Source organism: Haliotis asinina, chromosome 5 (genome assembly GCF_037392515.1).
Source record: "Haliotis asinina isolate JCU_RB_2024 chromosome 5, JCU_Hal_asi_v2, whole genome shotgun sequence".
Classification (NCBI taxonomy): Eukaryota; Metazoa; Mollusca; class Gastropoda; order Lepetellida; family Haliotidae; genus Haliotis; species Haliotis asinina.
In genome coordinates this window covers 6875770-6895878 of record NC_090284.1, presented here as the reverse complement: position 1 = coordinate 6895878, position 20109 = coordinate 6875770, and the positions used below count along the sequence as shown (strand labels likewise).

Sequence of the window (20109 nt, the reverse complement as noted above, 5' to 3'; positions counted from 1 at the left end):
GTAAAGACAGACATGCTTCAATTTGGGTTCTTCTGACAATAAGAACACTGACTATATAATATAGTCTGCATGGACCAAACAAAGTATGAAGTGTTAAGTAGAATTATGTGTATGTGAAATTTGAAAAATATTTAACACTAAATAAGGATACTCATGGATGCCACCCCTGCAAAATGAAAGGTCTTGAGGGTCATCTGTGTTCCTGGCTCACCAATTGACTGGGCACACACAGCTCCCACCGCTGTCCCTGTGGATAGATATGTTCAACAGTACAGCTTCATGGATACACAGCACACACATCATGCTACACACCTCATCCCATCCGTCACACTGCATGCCATGGTGAACATGGAAGTCTTGTACTCTTCAAATACACATCATACTGTGTTGGAAAACATGCCTTGAAACAAATGTGAAAAAAAACTTTCTTTTCATCACTCATAGGAATGATCCAGTCCAACCTCTGTTCACACAATAAGAAACAGAATTGTGTTTTTGAAATGTTATTCCTCCTAAAGTCAACCTGAGAAGAAAATTAAGGAGCCCTAGCTTAACAAGGAGTCAAAGCTAGAGTGTGCTGCCATGATTCTGAATGTGCCTAAATCAATGACACAGGCTAAATGAGATCTATTTTGTGTTACTGAGACTGGCGTCACCAACCTGGCTCTATGAGGGCCCGCATGTACTTGTCCAGACACTGAGAGTAGCGCCAGCAACCTGGCTCTATGAGGGCCCGCATGTACTAGTCCATACAGGTGTTACCGAGACTAGCGCCACCTACCTGGCTCTATGAGGGCCCGCATGTACTTGTCCAGACAGGTGTTACCGAGACTAGCACCAGCAACCTGGCTCTATGAGGGCCCGCATGTACTAGTCCAGACAGGTGTTACCGAGACTAGCACCACCTACCTGGCTCTATGAGGGCCCACATGTACTTGTCCAGACAGGTGTTACCGAGACTAGCACCAGCAACCTGGCTCTATGAGGGCCCGCATGTACTAGTCCAGACAGGTGTTACCGAGACTAGCACCACCTACCTGGCTCTATGAGGGCCCACATGTACTTGTCCAGACAGGTGTTACTGAGACTAGCACCAGCAACCTGGCTCTATGAGGGCCCGCATGTACTTGTCCAGACAGGTGTTACCGAGACTAGCACCACCTACCTGGCTCTATGAGGGCCCGCATGTACTTGTCCACACAGGTGTTACTGAGACTAGCACCACCTACCTGGCTCTATGAGGGCCCGCATGTACTTGTCCACACAGGTGTTACTGAGACTAGCACCACCTACCTGGCTCTATGAGGGCCCGCATGTACTTGTCCACATGTACTTGTCCAGACAGGTGTTACTGAGACTAGCACCACCTACCTGGCTCTATGAGGGCCCGCATGTACTTGTCCAGACAGGTGTTACTGAGACTAGCACCACCTACCTGGCTCTATGAGGGCCCGCATGTACTTGTCCAGACAGGTGTTACTGAGACTAGCACCACCTACCTGGCTCTATGAGGGCCCGCATGTACTTGTCCAGACAGGTGTTACTGAGACTAGCACCACCTACCTGGCTCTATGAGGGCCCGCATGTACCTGTCCAGACAGGTGTTACTGAGACTAGCACCACCTACCTGGCTCTATGAGGGCCCGCATGTACTTGTCCAGACAGGTGTTACTGAGACTAGCACCACCTACCTGGCTCTATGAGGGCCCGCATGTACTTGTCCAGACAGGTGTTACCGAGACTAGCACCAGCAACCTGGCTCTATGAGGGCCCGCATGTACTTGTCCAGACAGGTGTTACTGAGACTAGCACCACCTACCTGGCTCTATGAGGGCTCGCATGTACTTGTCCAGACATGTGTCCAGCATCTTCTTCACCTGCAACTTGGTGACTCTCTCCACCTGGTACACAACTACAAGAAACACATACACCAATCTGAGCATTCTGTCGTCACCCTGAGACAATAAGAAACATAAGAATCCTGACAATACTCAGTGATGAGATAGATTATCTGCATACCTGTGATATCAAACAAACATCTTCAGTCAACCCATCTGGACCTTTATATCATCATATTCAGTGTAAGGACAAGAGAGGGTAAGAGTGAGCCGAGATTTACAGTTGGAGTACAATCTCACACAGTCAGAGAAACATTACGCTATTACTGTGTCGGACACATGTATTGTTATGAGTCAACCCATGGAGCTCTGACAATAATCTTTATCAAAATTCCTGAGTGACCTTATTTTTTAGTAACAGATGTTTATCTATGATATTTGAAGAACTCATGATATGAATTTTACCATTTCCTTTCTTTGACTTCTGTTTTGTCACAAGTTTACTCCGTGTTTTGTCGATCTTCTCGGCATAATTCTCCATATATTTCCTGAGATAAAAACACATTATATAAGTATTCCATAATATTTTTATTTTTATTATAAGCTGATCTACACCACTCAGTAGAGATGACATAGTCCCCACATATTTGAAAGAACAAATCATCTGACCGTTACTTAAAGTCTTGATGTTTGTTTTAGACCAAATCCAAATCATTCCACAGAAATCATGAAAAAAAAACCCACCAAAAATCTGCAATATCTGTAAAAGGCACTGTACAAGATCTACCTCTTAATGTGCCAAATTATGCTGGATGATACTGAATGGTTTTCAAGTTGTGCTTCAGAAATAATGTCCAGCCCACCGTTTTGAGAATCCGAATCCGAATCCGAATCTTTTCCGTGGAAAATGGGAAAAACAAAAACACCCGAAATCTTCAAAAAAGCAAAAGGCACCACTTTGGGATTTATCTCACATATCTGCCAAGTTTTGCTGCAAGATATTAAGAAGTTTTTCAGTTGTACTCTGGAAATGAGGCTCATGCCTCCCTTTTCAGACTAAGTCCAAATCACACCAAAGGTAAGCCAACCCTAACCTTTACTCACCAACCCTAAAGATCTAGAAAGGGGTGCCCAAAGGCTAAGGATCTAGAAAGGGGGTGCCCAAGGGCTAAGGATCTAGAAGGGGGGTGCCCAAAGGCTAAGGATCTAGAAAGGGGGTGCCCAAGGGCTAAGGATCTAGAAAGGGGGTGCCCAAGGGCTAAGGATACAGCAGCGCGCTCATTAGCAAGCGCTCAGTAGTCCTCAGGTAGTGTGCCCAGTAAACTGCCCTCTAGCCAAATCGTTTCCATGGAAACCGAGAAAAACAAAAACAAAAATCTGTAAATAGCAAAAGGCACCACTTTGGGTTATATTTGATATATCTACTAAGTTTTGCATGAAAAGATTGAACAGTTTTTGAGTTAAGCTCAAACGAAGCCCACCCCACCATTTGGAGAATATGTCTGAATTATTTCCATGGAAACTAAGAAAAATATACATAACAAAAATCTGTAAATAGCAAAAAGCACCACTTTAGGTTCCTACTGATATATCTACCAAGTTTTGCACAAAAATATTGAACAGTTTTTGAGTTATGCTCCGGAAACAAAGTCCACCCCTCCCATTAGACTAAGTCCAAAACGTTATATCTGCCAAATTTGGTCTACAAATATTGAACGATTTTTAAGTTAAAAATGCCACTTAAGGAAGGAAGATTCAGTTAGAATTGGAAACAATACATAAGAAAGTTCCTGCAGTCTCCATTTACCTGACCTCCTCCCTGAAGTCCATGCTGATCTCGTGCCACGCCTCCCCCTCTAGGATCTGGCTAGTGAGATCACGCAGCTGCTTCCCCGTCAGTGACGGATCACTGTGGCAGTCCCACATAGTCACACTCTGGGACACAGAACAAACATTTCAGTGTGGCAGTCCCACATAGTCATACTCTGGGACACAGAACAAACATTTCAGTGTGGCAGTCCCACATAGTCACACTCTGGGACACAGAACAAACATTTCAGTGTGGCAGTCCCACATAGTCATACTCTGGGACACAGAACAAACATTTCAGTGTGGCAGTCCCACATAGTCACACTCTGGGACACAGAACAAACATTTCACTGTGGCAGTCCCACATAGTCATACTCTGGGACACAGAACAAACATTTCAGTGTGGCAGTCCCACATAGTCATACTCTGGGACACAGAACAAACATTTCAGTGTGGCAGTCCCACATAGTCATACTCTGGGACACAGAACAAACATTTCACTGTGGCAGTCCCACATAGTCATACTCTGGGACACAGAACAAACATTTCAGTGTGGCAGTCCCACATAGTCACACTCTGGGACACAGAACAAACATTTCAGTGTGGCAGTCCCACATAGTCACACTCTGGGACACAGAACAAACATTTCAGTGTGGCAGTCCCACATAGTCATACTCTGGGACACAGAACAAACATTTCAGTGTGGCAGTCCCACATAGTCATACTCTGGGACACAGAACAAACATTTCAGTGTGGCAGTCCCACATAGTCATACTCTGGGACACAGAACAAACATTTCAGTGTGGCAGTCCCACATAGTCATACTCTGGGACACAGAACAAACATTTCAGTGTGGCAGTCCCACATAGTCACACTCTGGGACACAGAACAAACATTTCACTGTGGCAGTCCCACATAGTCATACTCTGGGACACAGAACAAACATTTCACTGTGGCAGTTCCACATAGTCACACTCTGGGACACAGAACAAACATTTCAGTGTGGCAGTCCCACATAGTCACACTCTGGGACACAGAACACACCTTTCACTGTAGCAGTCACACTCTAGGACACTGAACAACACTTCATTGTGGCAGTCACAATCTGTGAGGCAGAACAAACAATTCACGGTGGCAGTCCTACTCTAGGACACAGAGCAACACTTCACTGTGGCAGTTCCATATAGTTAGACTCAAGAACACAAGACAACGCTTCACTGTGGCAGTTCCACAGTCACTCGCTAGGAAACAGGACAAACACTACACTTCACTATGGTAGTCACTCTCTAAGACACAGAACAAACACTTCACTACGGCAGTTCCACATAGTCACACTCAAGGACACAGAACAACAGCAGTCCCAGAATTACAACAAGATCTTAGTTCCCACTAGCATTAACCACAGATATGGGATATCCCATTAGGCAGTCGCACACACTCAGACATTGCAAATCACAACCATCATGACATACGTAACACATATCAGCTTACTGAATCGTATCACAATATGAGATCTACTACTCACGTATAAGAAATGTCTTTAACAGTCCATATATAATGCACTAATTAACTACAGTTGAACCAAGTTTACTCGGACCCCACATATTCGGAAACCAAGCCTTCCGGACAATTTTAATGTTAAACAAATCTTTTCCAACCATTCCAAAAGATTCCCACTGAAAATTGATCCAGTTATCCGGACGGAAAGATCTGTGCTTACATGCATGTGTATGTGTCACGTCAATACTGTTTACCACACAACTATGTGATTTCATTCTTAATCTATCTGAAGGCATTTGATGTGAATTGATATATTAGCCATCAAAACACTAGGTACGCGTGTCACTCAGGTTGTTCATTAGGATTTTTCCAGTGTGAGAACATCTCATCATTAACAAAAGCACATGTTAAGTAGGATAAAGGTTACCGTATAATGCCGTGTATAAGCCAAATTTTGAGGACCAAAAAATGTTGTCTGTAGAAGGGGGTCTGCTTATCTACGAGGCACAATTTCATGAAAGTATTTTTCTGGTCATCAGTGCCCTGTCAGGACGATCATACAGGTTAGCGGTACACCTGCTAGGAAGATTGCTATTGTTTTGTTGTTTGCACAAGCAATTTCAAGAAGTGAGCGATTATTGGAGTATGGGCATTCATTTGTAACATGTCATTATATCCCCCAGGTGAGAGCCACGATGCGACACCACTAAGTTTCCCTTCACTCTTTTATATTTTCATTTTTGCGTCATCGGAAAATTATTCTACTACAGATTTCTCAAATAAAATCTATGGTCCTCTTTTCCCCAATATCAATGGCTTTCCGCTCGGTAATAGTATACAACTGGGGCAAATACCTCCGTTTTCGAAATTCCGTACAAATAACATATGAGGCGGCGATTCATTTGATGGCAGGTATCATTCGAAAGCTCTGAACATCAACCTTGCCAAGAGTATTTTCCGATTTGTAAGAAGCAATCTTATTGGATAAAAACTAGTTTCTAATGATGCTTATTTGCCACAGTCTGCTATAAGGATTGTGAATGGTCAAAATCAAACGGGTGACTTACGGCAGCCAATCATTATTGTGGATACAGAACTGATTTTGGCGGTCAAGTTAGAGGGTCAGTTTATCTATGGGGTCGCTTTATACATAGTAACTACACTGTACTTGTACTATATATAACACTTATAAATCAACCCGTACTATCTGTCGTGATGCGAGTTAAAAATAGCTTACCACATGATTTAACTCATGTGATCCTGTCCGGCAGTTTACTTTCTGGAGACAGCATAAGTTCAACACAATGTCATGTTTTCACGGCATTTAAAATAATAAAAAAGAATATGCAATTGGCAAAACAGAGTTTTTGTCATCAATTTACTTTTATTATCTTTAACCATTTTTTTAACCACCTGAAGCCATACACACTATATGAATATGTCCGAGACAACCTGACAACTTGTAACCTGCGTTCCAACTTCCATGTATTATCGGTACACTTATATGTTATGATGACTCACTGTTATTACTATTGACTGTTGATTTATTGATAAATATACATGAAAATCTTTTCACATTTTGCTTTCACTTAATTTTCACGTTTTGCTTGTTTGATGCAGTTAACTGGACGTCTGTCTCACTATATGGACGAATTTCAAGTGAAACCAAAACATCTGGATAAATGGGATTCGGACTGTATTTACCTGTGTGTTTGTGTTTGATTACTTTTACCTTGTACCCTAATTTCTGGTTTCCGAACTACCACCATATACACATTACCAAACTGAGGCCTCACAGCACCAGGAAGGTAGGAAGGCCCATTGTGCTGCTGTGTTTAGTTTGCTGTCATGTTCCTTTTATCTTTGGACATCACACATTATAATTGATCTAATTTCAAACAACATTAAGCTGTCAGTACAAACTATGATACCTGTGTATGACAAAGCTTACCCGGACATGATCCATGACTCTCTTGAACACCATAGGCTTTTCATTGCCCTCCATGGCAGCTGGGTCAAGGCTGTCTCCCCCATACACAAACTGTACCACCTCTCCAGTAGATGACCTGACTGTCAAGTCATACTGCAAGCACAGGTCCTCCAGCGACTGAAACAACAGCAGCACTCTTGCAGTCATGCTGCACCATCAGTCCAACAAAACCACATCTGTTCATCCTCAGCTCTCAATGTTCTAGTCAAATGCTACCTAACCTGAATAATAGAACTCTAAGTACTTTCTTTTCTTCTAAAGGAAATCCCAGATGTTAGAAAGAATATCTGTCAATTTTCTTGACACACATCACCACTGACTCAAAAGCACTGTGACATGCTATCTGATATTTTCTCTGCTGTTTTGTTGATTTATCCTATTAGGAAAATAATACTGTTTAATAATAAAGGTAAACAGTCATGTTCCATAGTTTTATAGTTCTTTTCAGTTCAATAAATTATAACTAAACATAATAAGGATAGTTACAGCATCAGCTGGATCTGAGGGACATGGCTCATCACATGACAGCCAAATAACCTACAAAGTTACAAGTTGTAACATGTGGCACACAACAGTCACACATGGAACTAAAACATCAGAAAGACAATCGAGCCAATGAAATGCATGGCACTGAGTTAGCAACTGTCAATGCAATATGACAGCAGCCTAGACTGAGGGTTCACATCATGACCAAAGACACTTAGACAGATACGGTATTGTCACTTCGAGTGATACACAATACAAAAAGAAATCATCGAGAAAAAAATGTCACATGAACAACAGAAAGCCCCACAAACAACAGGAAGTCACAGAAGAAACCAAAAAAATACAACCACAACAAAAAGGTCAAACTTGGAAGAAAAAGGTCACATTCAGAAGAGAATGGTCACATTCAGGAGAAAAAGGTCAAAGTCACATTCAGAAGACAAGGTTCAATGTGGTCGTACCTTGACCAGTCGCCTCTGCATGTAGCCAGTCTCTGCCGTCTTGACCGCAGTGTCCACCAGGCCCTCTCGTCCAGCCATGGTGTGGAAGAAGAACTCTGTCGGTGTGAGGCCTGTGTAGAAACTGTTGGACACAAACCCTCTAGCTGCAGGCTCCTTGGCTGAAGTAGGAGCAAGGATACTTATGCGTATAACCACATGAACACCTCTTCTTTACTAAAGATGTTTCTATTTCAGAAGTGGTAGGATTGAAGGACAACAGTGAGTGACTGAGTTTAGTTTTACGCAGTTTTAGCAACATTCCAGCAATATCACAGTGATGGACACCAGAAATGGACTTCAAACACTTAACACGTGGGGCATTGAACCTGGTTTTGACAAGCGTCATCACCATTTAATAAGTAGTGATATGGTGGTCATGACATTCTTGTGATATGTATCATATCATGTGGTGGAATATAGTGTCTGAGAAGCATGAGTATCTGAGATAAATGTAACTAACGATTTATTTGTTTTATATTTTACATCACAGCAAAATACACACCAACCTGACTCTGACAGTATACCTCAAAATCTCAATGTGATTCTGTTAGTCGCTTCTCAAAACCCAAACCTTCATAGGTACTTAATTTGTGAATAATGTCATTGGTATGTCAAATATAAACAATCTTCCAGCTTCCAGTGTATGCTCACCATGTCTCTCAAAGTGAGGCAGAGCCCTGTCCTCAAATCCGTTCGGCACTCGTTTTCCACTGATGGCTTGCTGGCCAACACAGGCAATCATCTGGGAGATGTTGATGAAGGACCCTGGAACACACAAGCACCAAGCTCATCAGTGCCAGCCTGTCAGATGATCCACAGATATATACACTGCATTCACTGAAAAGTGATACCACCACATCAATAATACCATAGATGTATCTAAAGTCATATGCTCAAACTTCTCCTTACCCAAGGAGCCGCAGATGGCCCTGAATATTCCTACCCTTGAAGCCACAGAAGGACCTGAATATTCCTACCCTTAGAGCTGCAGATGGCCCTGAATATTCCTACCCTTGGAGCCACAGAGGGACCTGAATATTCCTACCCTTAGAGCTGCAAATGGCCCTGAATATTCTTGCTCTTGAAGCCACAGAAGGACCTGAATGTTCCTACCCTTAGAGCTGCAGATGGCCCTGAATATTCCTATCCTTGGAGCCACAGAAGGACCTGAATATTCCTACCCTTGGAGCCACATAAGAACCTCACTATTCCCACCCTTGGAGCCACATAAGGACCTGAATATTCCTACCCTTGGAGCCACATAAGGACCTGAATAATCCTACCCTTGGAGCCACAGATGGCCATGGTGAGGGGGCTGTTGCTCTTGTGTAGCTCTCGTAGACAGGCCTTTCCGGCATGGTCTCGGATCACAGACAGCTCCTTTAGGATCATCGCCTGAAGCATGGAGGGTTGGATATCATGCAACTAAACTATTTTCAGCAATATTCCAGTTATATGGCAGCAGTATGTATATAATTGAGTATGGACGAGACAATCCAGTGATCTACAGCATGAGCATGGGGCTAGGAAGGGAGACAACATGTAGCACAGCTACACTTCAATAGTTGGTACAATGGGGTCAAGGACTGAAACACAAATCGCCTGCTCTTATGGCTGACATTCCACTTTAGCGCACATGTGGTTGATAATGACTGAAATTTTCAATCACATGTTCAGAAAAGGGTGACCACATCAATGACCAGTCTAGAATGAAATCCAGTTAATAAAACACCTGAGTTCTGCAAGACAAGGTGTCTCTTCCGAGGAGAGTTAAAATTAATCAATAAGGAAGTATATTTGCTTCTTACACTTTTCCCATCACAAACATATCAGAGTGAAAGTGGTGTATTTAAAATAAATATAACACTACAGTGAAGTCAAATTTCAAAGAGTAAACACACATTCTTTTCTGATCATTGACAGAAGATTACTTCATTCTGAGCAAGTATTATCCTAACATGATCAGAACACAAACCTCAAGTGTCTCCTCCTCTGAGCAGCCTGGCTGAGTCTGGAGTTTGCCGTCCTCCAGGTCTCGGATGTAGCTGTCACAGCTGCTGTACCTGCAGTCACAGACACAGACTGTCAGACAGACACAATCAGTCATGGGCAGAGGCTGTCAGACAGACAGACAAGCATAGATACCGAATGTCAGACACAAATTCTGATAAAGACATGGACAGGCAGTCACACACACAGACTGAGAGAGGCACAGGCAATCACAGATACAGACTGTCATGTAGACACAGGCTGTCACAGACACAGGCTGTCAGATAAGACACAGATTGTCAGGAGGACAGACAGGCAGCCACAGACACAGACTGCTGTGTCATTGACTGCCTGAGTTTGTCTGTGTCTGAGACCACCTGTCTCTTCCTGTCTGATAGTCTGTGTCTGTTATGACTATCTGTCTGGCAGACAAAGACACAGGCTGTCAGACGCAGACAGTCACAGACACAGAGGCAGACTGTCATTTAGAGATTCAGACACAGATAGTCAGAAAGTGAGTGAGGGAGTTTAGTTTTACACCACTCTCAGAAATATTCCAGCAATATGGCAGTGGTCTGTAAGTCTGGACCAGACAATCCAGTGATCAACAGCATGAGCTTCAAACTGAAACTGCACAATTGGGAACCAATGACATGTGTCAACCAAGTCAGCGATCCTGACCACCCGATCCTGTTAGTCAACTCTCACGACAAGCATAGCTGCTCTTCATGGCAAGCATGGGTCAGTGAAGGCCCATTCTACCCCTGACCTTCACAGGCCGATAGTATGAAAGACAAAGGCAGTCAAACAGACTGTCAGACAGACACAGACAGTCAGACATGCAGACTACCAGACATTCAGTCACAGACAGATACTGTCACACAGATACAGGTAGTCACAAACACAGACTGTCAGACTGACAGACACAGTAAGCTAGCCACAGACAGCATTTTTACAACTACGTTTAGGGATACTTTCAGCAGATCAACGGCTGAGGCTCTCTGTGTATGCTAGCTACATCCTTATAACAAAGACGACACTTACCCATCATCTAGCAAGGCATTCTTGGCCTTGATCAAACCCAGACCAGGCGTCACATCACCAATGCCAATAGAAAACCCTCGGTTGGCTGCAAGGTTGACAAAAAAAGTGATTATAACAGAATGTAGGATTAGAAATAAACATGCTATCAAGGAGCTTACTCTACTTTAGTGAGAAATATGATGTCAAGCAAGCAACATACACAATCAACCTCTAACTGTCAATGACAAGACTGCATAACTGGTAATTAAACTGTCCCTAATGACTGAGATGAGACTTTATTGTGAGGTTGTACTATGCTCTGAGCTGACACTCACAGAGGAAGGCCGGACAGAGTCGGGCCAGTCGGGACATGGCATCAGCTGCATACTCCTGTCCGTAGTCACGCAGAATGATGTAGAAGATGTTGTTCTTGGAGCCGGAGCCCAGTGTAGCCTTGTCCATGGCTCCACACAGCAGCTCACTGTTCTGGATCACCACCCCTGGACACAAACCATTCAGGATCATCACAGTGTAGTGGAGTTAATACATACTACCAAAAGGATATTCATGATCCATCATGGGGATGAAAGATCATAATGAATCAGTTTCTGTCAAAACAGAGCGACAGTACAGTGAAGTCTCATTAATCCAACATCAGCCATTGCATAGCAAATTGTCAGATGTTGGACTAAATAATTGAGACTAAATTATATTTACTCAATTTGTTACCAATAAAAGCATCCGAAAAGATGACTGTCAGCTCAATGGTGGTCAGATTAACAAGAGTTGACTGTACATGGCTAGCAAAAACAATAAATTGGTTGCATTGTTGACATCTTTGATATTTGTTTCATGTTTTCTTTGTCGTTCAGTTGCTGCACTGAGTTGTTTGAAAAGGGTTGAAATTCAAGTCTGGGACAAATGATCCAGTGATTGACATCCTGGGCATTGACGTATGTATTTCTGACACAATCACATGTATCAAGCAAGTCAGACAGCCTGACTACCCATCACCTTGAGGCCCATTCTCACTGCAACAGAGATTGTTCAACAGAACTGTATCCAGATTTCAGGTACCCTGCTGCACACAACAGATCATGGCACCTTTGTACACAGTTACAGTCATAATACAAAATCTAAGATCAACAGTACACTACACACTGCTGTGTCATGAACGAATGTAAAAACTAGGATACATCTAATCTCCGAATACAAGTCCTTCACATCAACACTATATTAACATATTGTGAATACAAGTCCTTCACATCAACACTATATTAACATATTGTGAATATTGCTACTGAGAATAAATTCAAATAAATATAACATGTGTACTTTTGTTCATAAGTATAACAGGGATAGCACAGCTTCACTCAGTGTTGTCATGTAATTGTATGTGAACATCAAGGTGTACATCAAGGTCAACAAACGCTCACTCAGCCTGAAGTGGGAAAACAGACTCACATGAGTCATTCGTGCACAGGTCTTCATCCTTAGTGTAGTTCTTGCCCTTGGTTCTCAAGTTGGCCTTCACAGGACAAGATTTATTTGGCCGCATCAGCAGACTGAAGATCTGCTTGCCTGTCCACAGTTTGCAAGGCTGCCCGAAAAAATGGTCAAAATCAGTAATCATACTCAGTTGCAGAGTTTCAGTGTATTAGTAGACACACTTGTAGAAAGATGAACAAAAACAATTGGTTACACTGAAGGAAGTTGATGTTTCATTCACCTTCCAGATTGCTGGAGGAGGAAGGTCAATCTTGATTTTCATGTCTTTGGCTGCCAACATGGAGGACACAAGCTGACAGGCACGACTTCGGTCAAAGAAGACATCCTTTTGGGTCACAAGGTAGGCACCTGCACAAACACATACCATCCTTCAAAAACATGGACTGACAGTACTTCAAGTCAAAAACAAACTATAATCACACTCACAAATACAGATCGTCAATACACTTACACATAAACATACAGTAGCTTGTCCATTAAATATCAGTTCAAGCATAACAAGCATATAGAAGGGTACTGGGTCCCTCTGAAGTTGTATTTTTCAGAGATCAGTTCTACAAATAAGTTTTACCAAGGTACTTGGGTCAGACAGAACATAAATATCATAGAAATATTACACTGAACTGAGCAAATAATTAAATAAAGTTGCTACACAAGACAACGCACCCGTGATGAAATCCTGTATAGCAGCAATCAGTGGTTCTCCATTCCGGGGTGTGATGATGTTGGATTTAGACTGAATCATAAAGGTACAATAGTGCAGGGTTGGGTGTGTAGTAGTACTGCTGGCAAGAGTAGACAGGGACAGTACTCTGGATCATTACTTTACAAACATGTTCCACACAACATACTACATATCATGATTATAGCAACCAGCTATAATATAGCATATTTCATATTTCATATTTCAGCTAGAACACAGATTTCAGCCCGATAAACAAGGAGATCCTTAAATGATACATGTCTTAAACAGTTTACCACTTTTCCACAAGTACCAACACAGCAAGAAACAAACCAGGTAAATGCGGGATTCATGACCCCACCACATGGTGCTGGCACTCATTAAGGAGGAGGTAACTTTGCCATGTGAACTGAGGCACCTCAGACAACTAGACCCTCATGCAATGTTATAGCACTTACTACCTGTGTCTCCACATGGTGGGTTCACTTGTTTCACTGACAGTCAACAGGACACAACAAACCTTAGAGATAGTCAGTGGGTTCCTGGTCAGAATCAAATCAGTTTGTTCTGAATGACACCCAACACAGGAATGAGTACGAGAGTAAGTGAGTATGGTTTTAGTAACAATAGCACGAAAGCTACAATGATTGACAATGAATCGTCTCACATCTTCAACTTTTAAATGCAGATAATAGATAGGAGTTTTTCCACCCCCAAAGACCACTGACCCCCATGAGTGTAATTGCCTCTGCCTTTGCCTCCTCTGTCTGCGGCAGATGGAGGTTCATCTCATCTCCATCAAAGTCGGCATTGAAAGGACCACAGCAACATTCGTTGAAACGAAATGTCCGATTTGGCATCACCTTCGCCTGAAGGAAATAGGTCAGACATCACACCACAATTGACGAACATATTGACTAATTTGTAAATAAAAAATAGCTTTTACAAAACTCTCCTACTGTAACGGACAAAAAGTGAAGTAAAGATCAGAAAGGTATCATTTTGCCCTGAACACAAAACATGTCAGTGACACAGAGATACAATCTAATATGAGGAAACTCTGCCAGATCACATTGCTGTCATGCCATCCATGTATTGTTTAGACAATGTCTGTATTATTGACCAAACCACTACTCACATAAAATGCCTGTATACTGAGTTTATGCAGGGATGGCTGCCTGTTGAAGAGAACCACGTCACCATCCATAAGATGCCTTTCCACTGTGTCACCAAACTTTAAACTGCTAGCTATTTTCTGACGATTTCCATACTTCAAAAACCTGAAAGAAGGGTCAAATATTTCTATAGATTATTGATATGAGGTAAAGAACCAAAATATGCAAACAGTACCACTTTGCAGAATGGCTGTTAAATTACATAGGATACTGCAGTTTACAGTGCAACAACTATTTAGCAATGTAAACTCTACTAGTCCTGAAAATATACCACTGTGCAATGTCTCACACCTCTTGATATTGTTGTCTCGTTGCTGGATGAAGTTGGCACCTGGATGGACATCACAGCCATTGAGCACAAGCTGTTTCATGAGCTTGATGTTGGCTCTGTTCACCTTCTCTGGGTAAGTGAGGATCTTGGCCACATGCTCTGGTACTGCTACCTGCAGAGCAGTCAGACAGTTGGGTTCAGATGGGTTGAACAATGAATGGAATGTGATTCAGATGGGTTGAACACGAAATGGAATGGGGTTCAAATGGGTTGAACACTGAGTGGAATGGTGTTCAGATAGGTTGAACACTGAATGGAATGGGGTTCAGATGGCTCGAATATTGAATGGAATGGGGTTCAGATGGGTTGAACACTAAATGGATTGGGTTAAGATAGGTTGAACATTGAATGGAATGTGATTTAGATGGCTTGAACACTAAACGGATTGGGTTCAGATGGGTTGAACACTGAATGGATTGGGTTCAGATGGGTTGAACACTGAATGGAATGGGGTTCAGATTGGTTGAACACTGAATGGAATGGGGTTCAGATAGGTCAAACACTCAATGGAATGAGGTTCAGATAGGCTGAACACTAAATGGAATGGGGTTCAGATAGGTCGAACACTCAATGGAATGAGGTACAGATAGGTTGAACACTCAATGGAATGGGGCTCAGATGGGTTGAACACTGAATCAAATGGGGTACAGATGGGTTGAAAACTGCCTTGAATGGGATTCAGCTGGGCTCAACACTGCTTTAAACAGGGTTCAGATATGTTCAGTTGGGTTGAACACTGCTTGTATTGGAGTTGAGATGGGTTGAACACTGTTTGGAATGGGGTTCAGTTTTGTGAGTGAGTGGAATTAAAAGTCACATCAGTATTTTTCACATTGTGGTAAAAAGCACAGTTATACAAAAGATACACAATTTTACTTGTCACAGATGTATATTTAAAGAAGTAATATAACAAGGCATCATAACTGGGCTATTGAGTGTATGTTTTCTCCTTTGCCTACCTGATCAATCCTCATGTTTGGGTCAGGAGAGATCACAGTCCTTCCAGAGTAATCAACACGCTTTCCAGACAGGTTTCCACGGAAACGACCCTGTTTGCCCTTCAACCTTTGTACAAACCCTCGCATTGACTTCTTTGGCTAAATTTAGACAAAAGGTATAGGTGAAAGTCAATGAGTTAAAATACTACAGCTTCCTTTCTAAAATGCTCACTCAGTTTAGATAAAAAACAAAGAATTCAATTCTTGTTCAGGAAATCATTCCAACAGATATTTTTGTTAAAGATCACTATAAATACATGACTGAATATTTTATTCTGCTAGAGGAACCAACAAACATCAATCATTTATATTTTCTGATATCCAAATAACAAGACAAGCCTAGTAGTCTCACAATGATCTGGACACACAGCAGACTGAGTTCATACCGTATGTTGACAGTCAAGACAGACAGTTTATTCAATAAGGAGGCCACTGGTTCATAATACTTACAGATAATAGTCTATATCTTTAATGTGCGCATGTTTTAAGAAGTTACATAGCACTCACTTGTTTCTAGAATTTACAATTATAGTCAACATGGTACAAAAACAGACCAATGTTATTCAAAACATAACTTTCATTTTGACACATACCACATCTGTCCACAATGTTTTGAATTGGTCCTATTCACCATACAGCCCTGACTCACCTGCATATGGAGGGGGATACCGGACGTCTCACTGTTGTATAGCAGTGCCACCTGGAGCTGTAGGAAATCCCAGTCTTCCTGCAAACAATGACATCACGTCATAGACTCAGGGACTGCACTGTGTGTGTCAGGGAAGATTGAAGTGTTATTGTCAGTGCATAGACAATCTACATGGATAGCAACTCTTTTATTTCATGAGTGCAACATTTCAATACAATCAAACAAGTACAAGGATCTGTATCAAAACGTCGCAAACATAAAATAACTCAAGTTGTTATCCATTGAGTTTGACTATATTGTACTTTCCAACTACTAAATGGTAAAATGTTGAGAGCTCCTCTGACCAGATTTTACAAGTTCTTGGCAGTGGGAGCAGTTAGGAGCTCTCTGCTTTTGAGAATGAAAAACATGACAGACATGATTGTTGGAGGAGTTTAAAAGGTACTGCAGAATTTCTCACCATGATCATCTGCATCTTGGCACCAGTAGCACGGTGTTTCTGAATGACATCATTCAGGAAAATGATTTCTGTCAGTTTCATTGTAATGTCATCTTCATTCCTGCAAAATGAAATATTGACGGTCAATATCATACAAATCTAGGTGACACTTCCGCGTACTGTTTCAGGACAAGCCTCTATCGAGTAATGCAGTCTTCAATGTAGGAACTGGTAGAGTGTCAAGAATCAACAAAACTGGGGTCATAAGTATGTTGGCTGCGATGGGAGACTGTTACTCACGTGCCAGACTTGAGGTCAGAGACAACTGAAGGCCGTATGCAGATAGGTGGGACAAGGATTCGAGTGAGAATGAGGTTTTCTGGTCTGCCTACTGTCTGGTTCATCAACAACAAAGGAATATCCTGTAACAAATACATTACTTAATCACAGCAATATGTCGATCACATAGGTAAGTGAAGAATAATGTAGAAATTCACCCTTATAAATACAGGTTTGAAAATACATCATAGCATTGGTAATCGTGATACTTTATCAGATGATAAATATATCAATATTTTCTTAGTAATATAATACGTATCGTTGACCTTAACATTGTTAATTTTCACTAAACTTTCTGGTTGTGTCAAAATGTACACTGTTACGTCACATGAAAGTATGTATTTAAAGAAAATAACTACAGATAGTATATGCTGATGTGGATCAAATGGTATCGTATCATTCCAAAATATCGCGATACTTATCGTATCGTGAATTTTCTGTATCCTCACACCTCTACTTATAAATCAGTCAGCATTTATGGTTCAAGTTCTCATTACCTTGTGATACTTCTTGTAACCATATATCCTAGAAATAACATGTGTTATAACTTCACTCGTGGATTCAAGCCAGGACCTTCAGCATGAAAGGTAAGCACTTTAAACAGTCATCTGCTCAACTACCTCTTTCTTTTATTATAAAGAGTAGCCTCGGGGTAGCCTAGTAGTAAAGTGTCTCCTTGTCACTCCAAAGATCCAGGTTCAGTTCCCCACATGTGTACATTCTGTGAAGCCTATTTCTTGTGTCCCACACCATGATATTGCTGGTATATTGTTAAAAGTGGCGTAAAACAATATTCATTGTTATAAAGATGCTCTTCTCATTCAGCAAACCAAGGCTTACCTCATCTCGTATCCTCTCAAATAGATGAAGAACTGACAGTGGATTGAGCACCTCCTGCAGGATATACAACATTATACATTAGACTTTGTCTTTGTAGTCACAGGTAGGCATGTGACCACAGATTACAATACAACAAAGATTTGACATAATAAACAAAACAAACACTAACATAAAAAAAAATAGATTGGGTAGTTACTGAATACAATAAGGAAACAGTGAAACAATTCCATGTTCAACATGAGTTGTTTTTTTTAACATTTCAAACTAAAATACTTCAATTTCAATATACAGTGGAAGCTGTCAAAACCGGCATGTGTCCAATCTGGCACTTTGTCAACACCAGCATAAAATACCAGTGAGTGAGTGACAGAGTATAGTTTTACTCTGCACTCAGCAATTTTCCAGTTATATGGCGGCGGTCTGTAAATAATCAAGTCTGGACCAGACAATCCAGTGATCAACAATACAAGCATCGATTTGCACAATTAGGAACCGATGACATGTGTCAAACAAGTCAGCGAGCCTGACCACCCGATCCTGTTAGTTGCCTCTTTCAACAAGCACAGTCGCCTTTTATATAATTGAGAACCGATGACATGTGTCAGTCAAGTCAGAAAGACTGAGCACCCAATCCCGTTAGTCACCTCTTATGATAAGCAGAGTCGCCCTTTATGGCAAGCATGGGTTGCTGAAGGCCTATTCTAGCCCAGACCTTCATGGGTCACATAAAATCCATGGCTTTTACATTTGTCACCAGGTCAACAATCCAGCACACTGCCTAAAACAGATTATTTCTTCACTTCCAATAACTGCCAGTTAAGACAGCTTCAACTGTACATGAAAAGAAACAAAAGAACTTGCAGTAAAATATTCTACCATTTGACTGTTAAGTCTTCCAAACTGACCATATCTAAGAACTGGCAATACATTTAACCTGAGTACTGTAAACTGTCTTATTTCCGCGCCTTTACATTTTCGTGAGTGGTGGTCACTAAACCTTTTCGCGCCTTCTTATTTCCGCGAGGTGCTGGTTGACAAATGTATTGACAAATGCAATACAGTATAAATACCTGAGATGTAGTCCTAATGGGTACTTTACATGACTACGGTTTTCAAGCAGAATATTGATCGATATATCTTTCATTCAGCCATGAAAAAGACCGGTCACGTGACAAGCATGTGATCTTGTTACAGAGAGCGTCTCTGAATGTTTTAACACAACACCCAGGTGCGTGATCATTGAGTTGTTATAAAATAAACAGATTTGCGTAGTGATCTAAAAACAAATGTAATTGATTTCAAACCTAATTCTTCCAGACCGGGTGTTAGAGCGATGAAAATAAAATTATCTCCTCTCACGTGTTGTGATTGCTTACGTAAATTGTGAAAACATGAATCTCCAAAAACAGTAAATCTTGTTTGTCTTTTTCAAACATCAAAGGGTTTAGAAGTTACAGAAACCAGTTACTTATTAAATGTTAAAAAAAACAAGTGAAATGTTAAACTGTATATAAGGGGTTGGCGAAAGGCTAATCTCTTGTGAAAACTATTAGTAAGAGTATCAGTAAGTGACACGTGTTAATCAAGATTAGCCCAGTGGTGACACGTGAATGAGCAGTTCACACTTGTATTGTTTTTATGTTGTTGACGTATCTGAATAAAGTGAATGATATATCTATATTATCGCATGTTTTTATTCTCACGTCATGAAGTCTGACGCGAAAATTAAACGGTCACGAAAATTTGGCTGTTTACAGTAAATATTTCACCTGTGTTTTAGACAAGAGTCCTTCAAGCTCCTTATTGCTTTCACTTGCACTTTGAAATGACCCAACAAACTCGTTAAAGACAGGTTCTCCTCCTTTCCTGTTTTGCTTGTAACGATCATGAATAATCTTTAAAAGGCCGCATTTCTTCACCATTCCTGTAAGAGAAACCATATAAATAAGGCAGTACAAGTCTGGGGACAACAATAAGAAAAGATACTGAAGGTCCACAAATAAGGAGGGCCT

General features: G+C 41.4%; 1 protein-coding gene across 3 annotated transcripts in view; it reads right to left on the bottom strand.

Moving 5' to 3' along the window:
• LOC137283547 (DNA-directed RNA polymerase III subunit RPC1-like) overlaps nt 1-20109 on the bottom strand; it is a 38767-nt gene that overhangs the window by 7655 nt on the left and 11003 nt on the right. For 2 of the 3 annotated variants that reach the window (XM_067815105.1, XM_067815106.1), the window contains exons 5-27: nt 19867-20021; nt 18098-18151; nt 17219-17340; nt 16940-17039; nt 16480-16557; nt 15792-15929; nt 14793-14944; nt 14465-14606; nt 14055-14195; nt 13311-13380; nt 12865-12992; nt 12600-12735; nt 11471-11635; nt 11157-11241; nt 10099-10186; nt 9407-9518; nt 8775-8888; nt 8085-8242; nt 7099-7254; nt 3646-3773; nt 2304-2386; nt 1820-1912; nt 152-247 (exon numbers count right to left, since the gene is read on the bottom strand). In XM_067815105.1, coding sequence (XP_067671206.1) covers nt 152-247; nt 1820-1912; nt 2304-2386; nt 3646-3773; nt 7099-7254; nt 8085-8242; nt 8775-8888; nt 9407-9518; nt 10099-10186; nt 11157-11241; nt 11471-11635; nt 12600-12735; nt 12865-12992; nt 13311-13380; nt 14055-14195; nt 14465-14606; nt 14793-14944; nt 15792-15929; nt 16480-16557; nt 16940-17039; nt 17219-17340; nt 18098-18151; nt 19867-20021 — 2694 coding nt within the window. Of the gene's footprint in view, nt 1-151; nt 248-1563; nt 1590-1819; nt 1913-2303; nt 2387-3645; nt 3774-7098; nt 7255-8084; nt 8243-8774; nt 8889-9406; nt 9519-10098; nt 10187-11156; nt 11242-11470; nt 11636-12599; nt 12736-12864; nt 12993-13310; nt 13381-14054; nt 14196-14464; nt 14607-14792; nt 14945-15791; nt 15930-16479; nt 16558-16939; nt 17040-17218; nt 17341-18097; nt 18152-19866; nt 20022-20109 lie in introns of all 3 variants that reach the window. The other variant, XM_067815108.1, reaches the window with a different exon arrangement.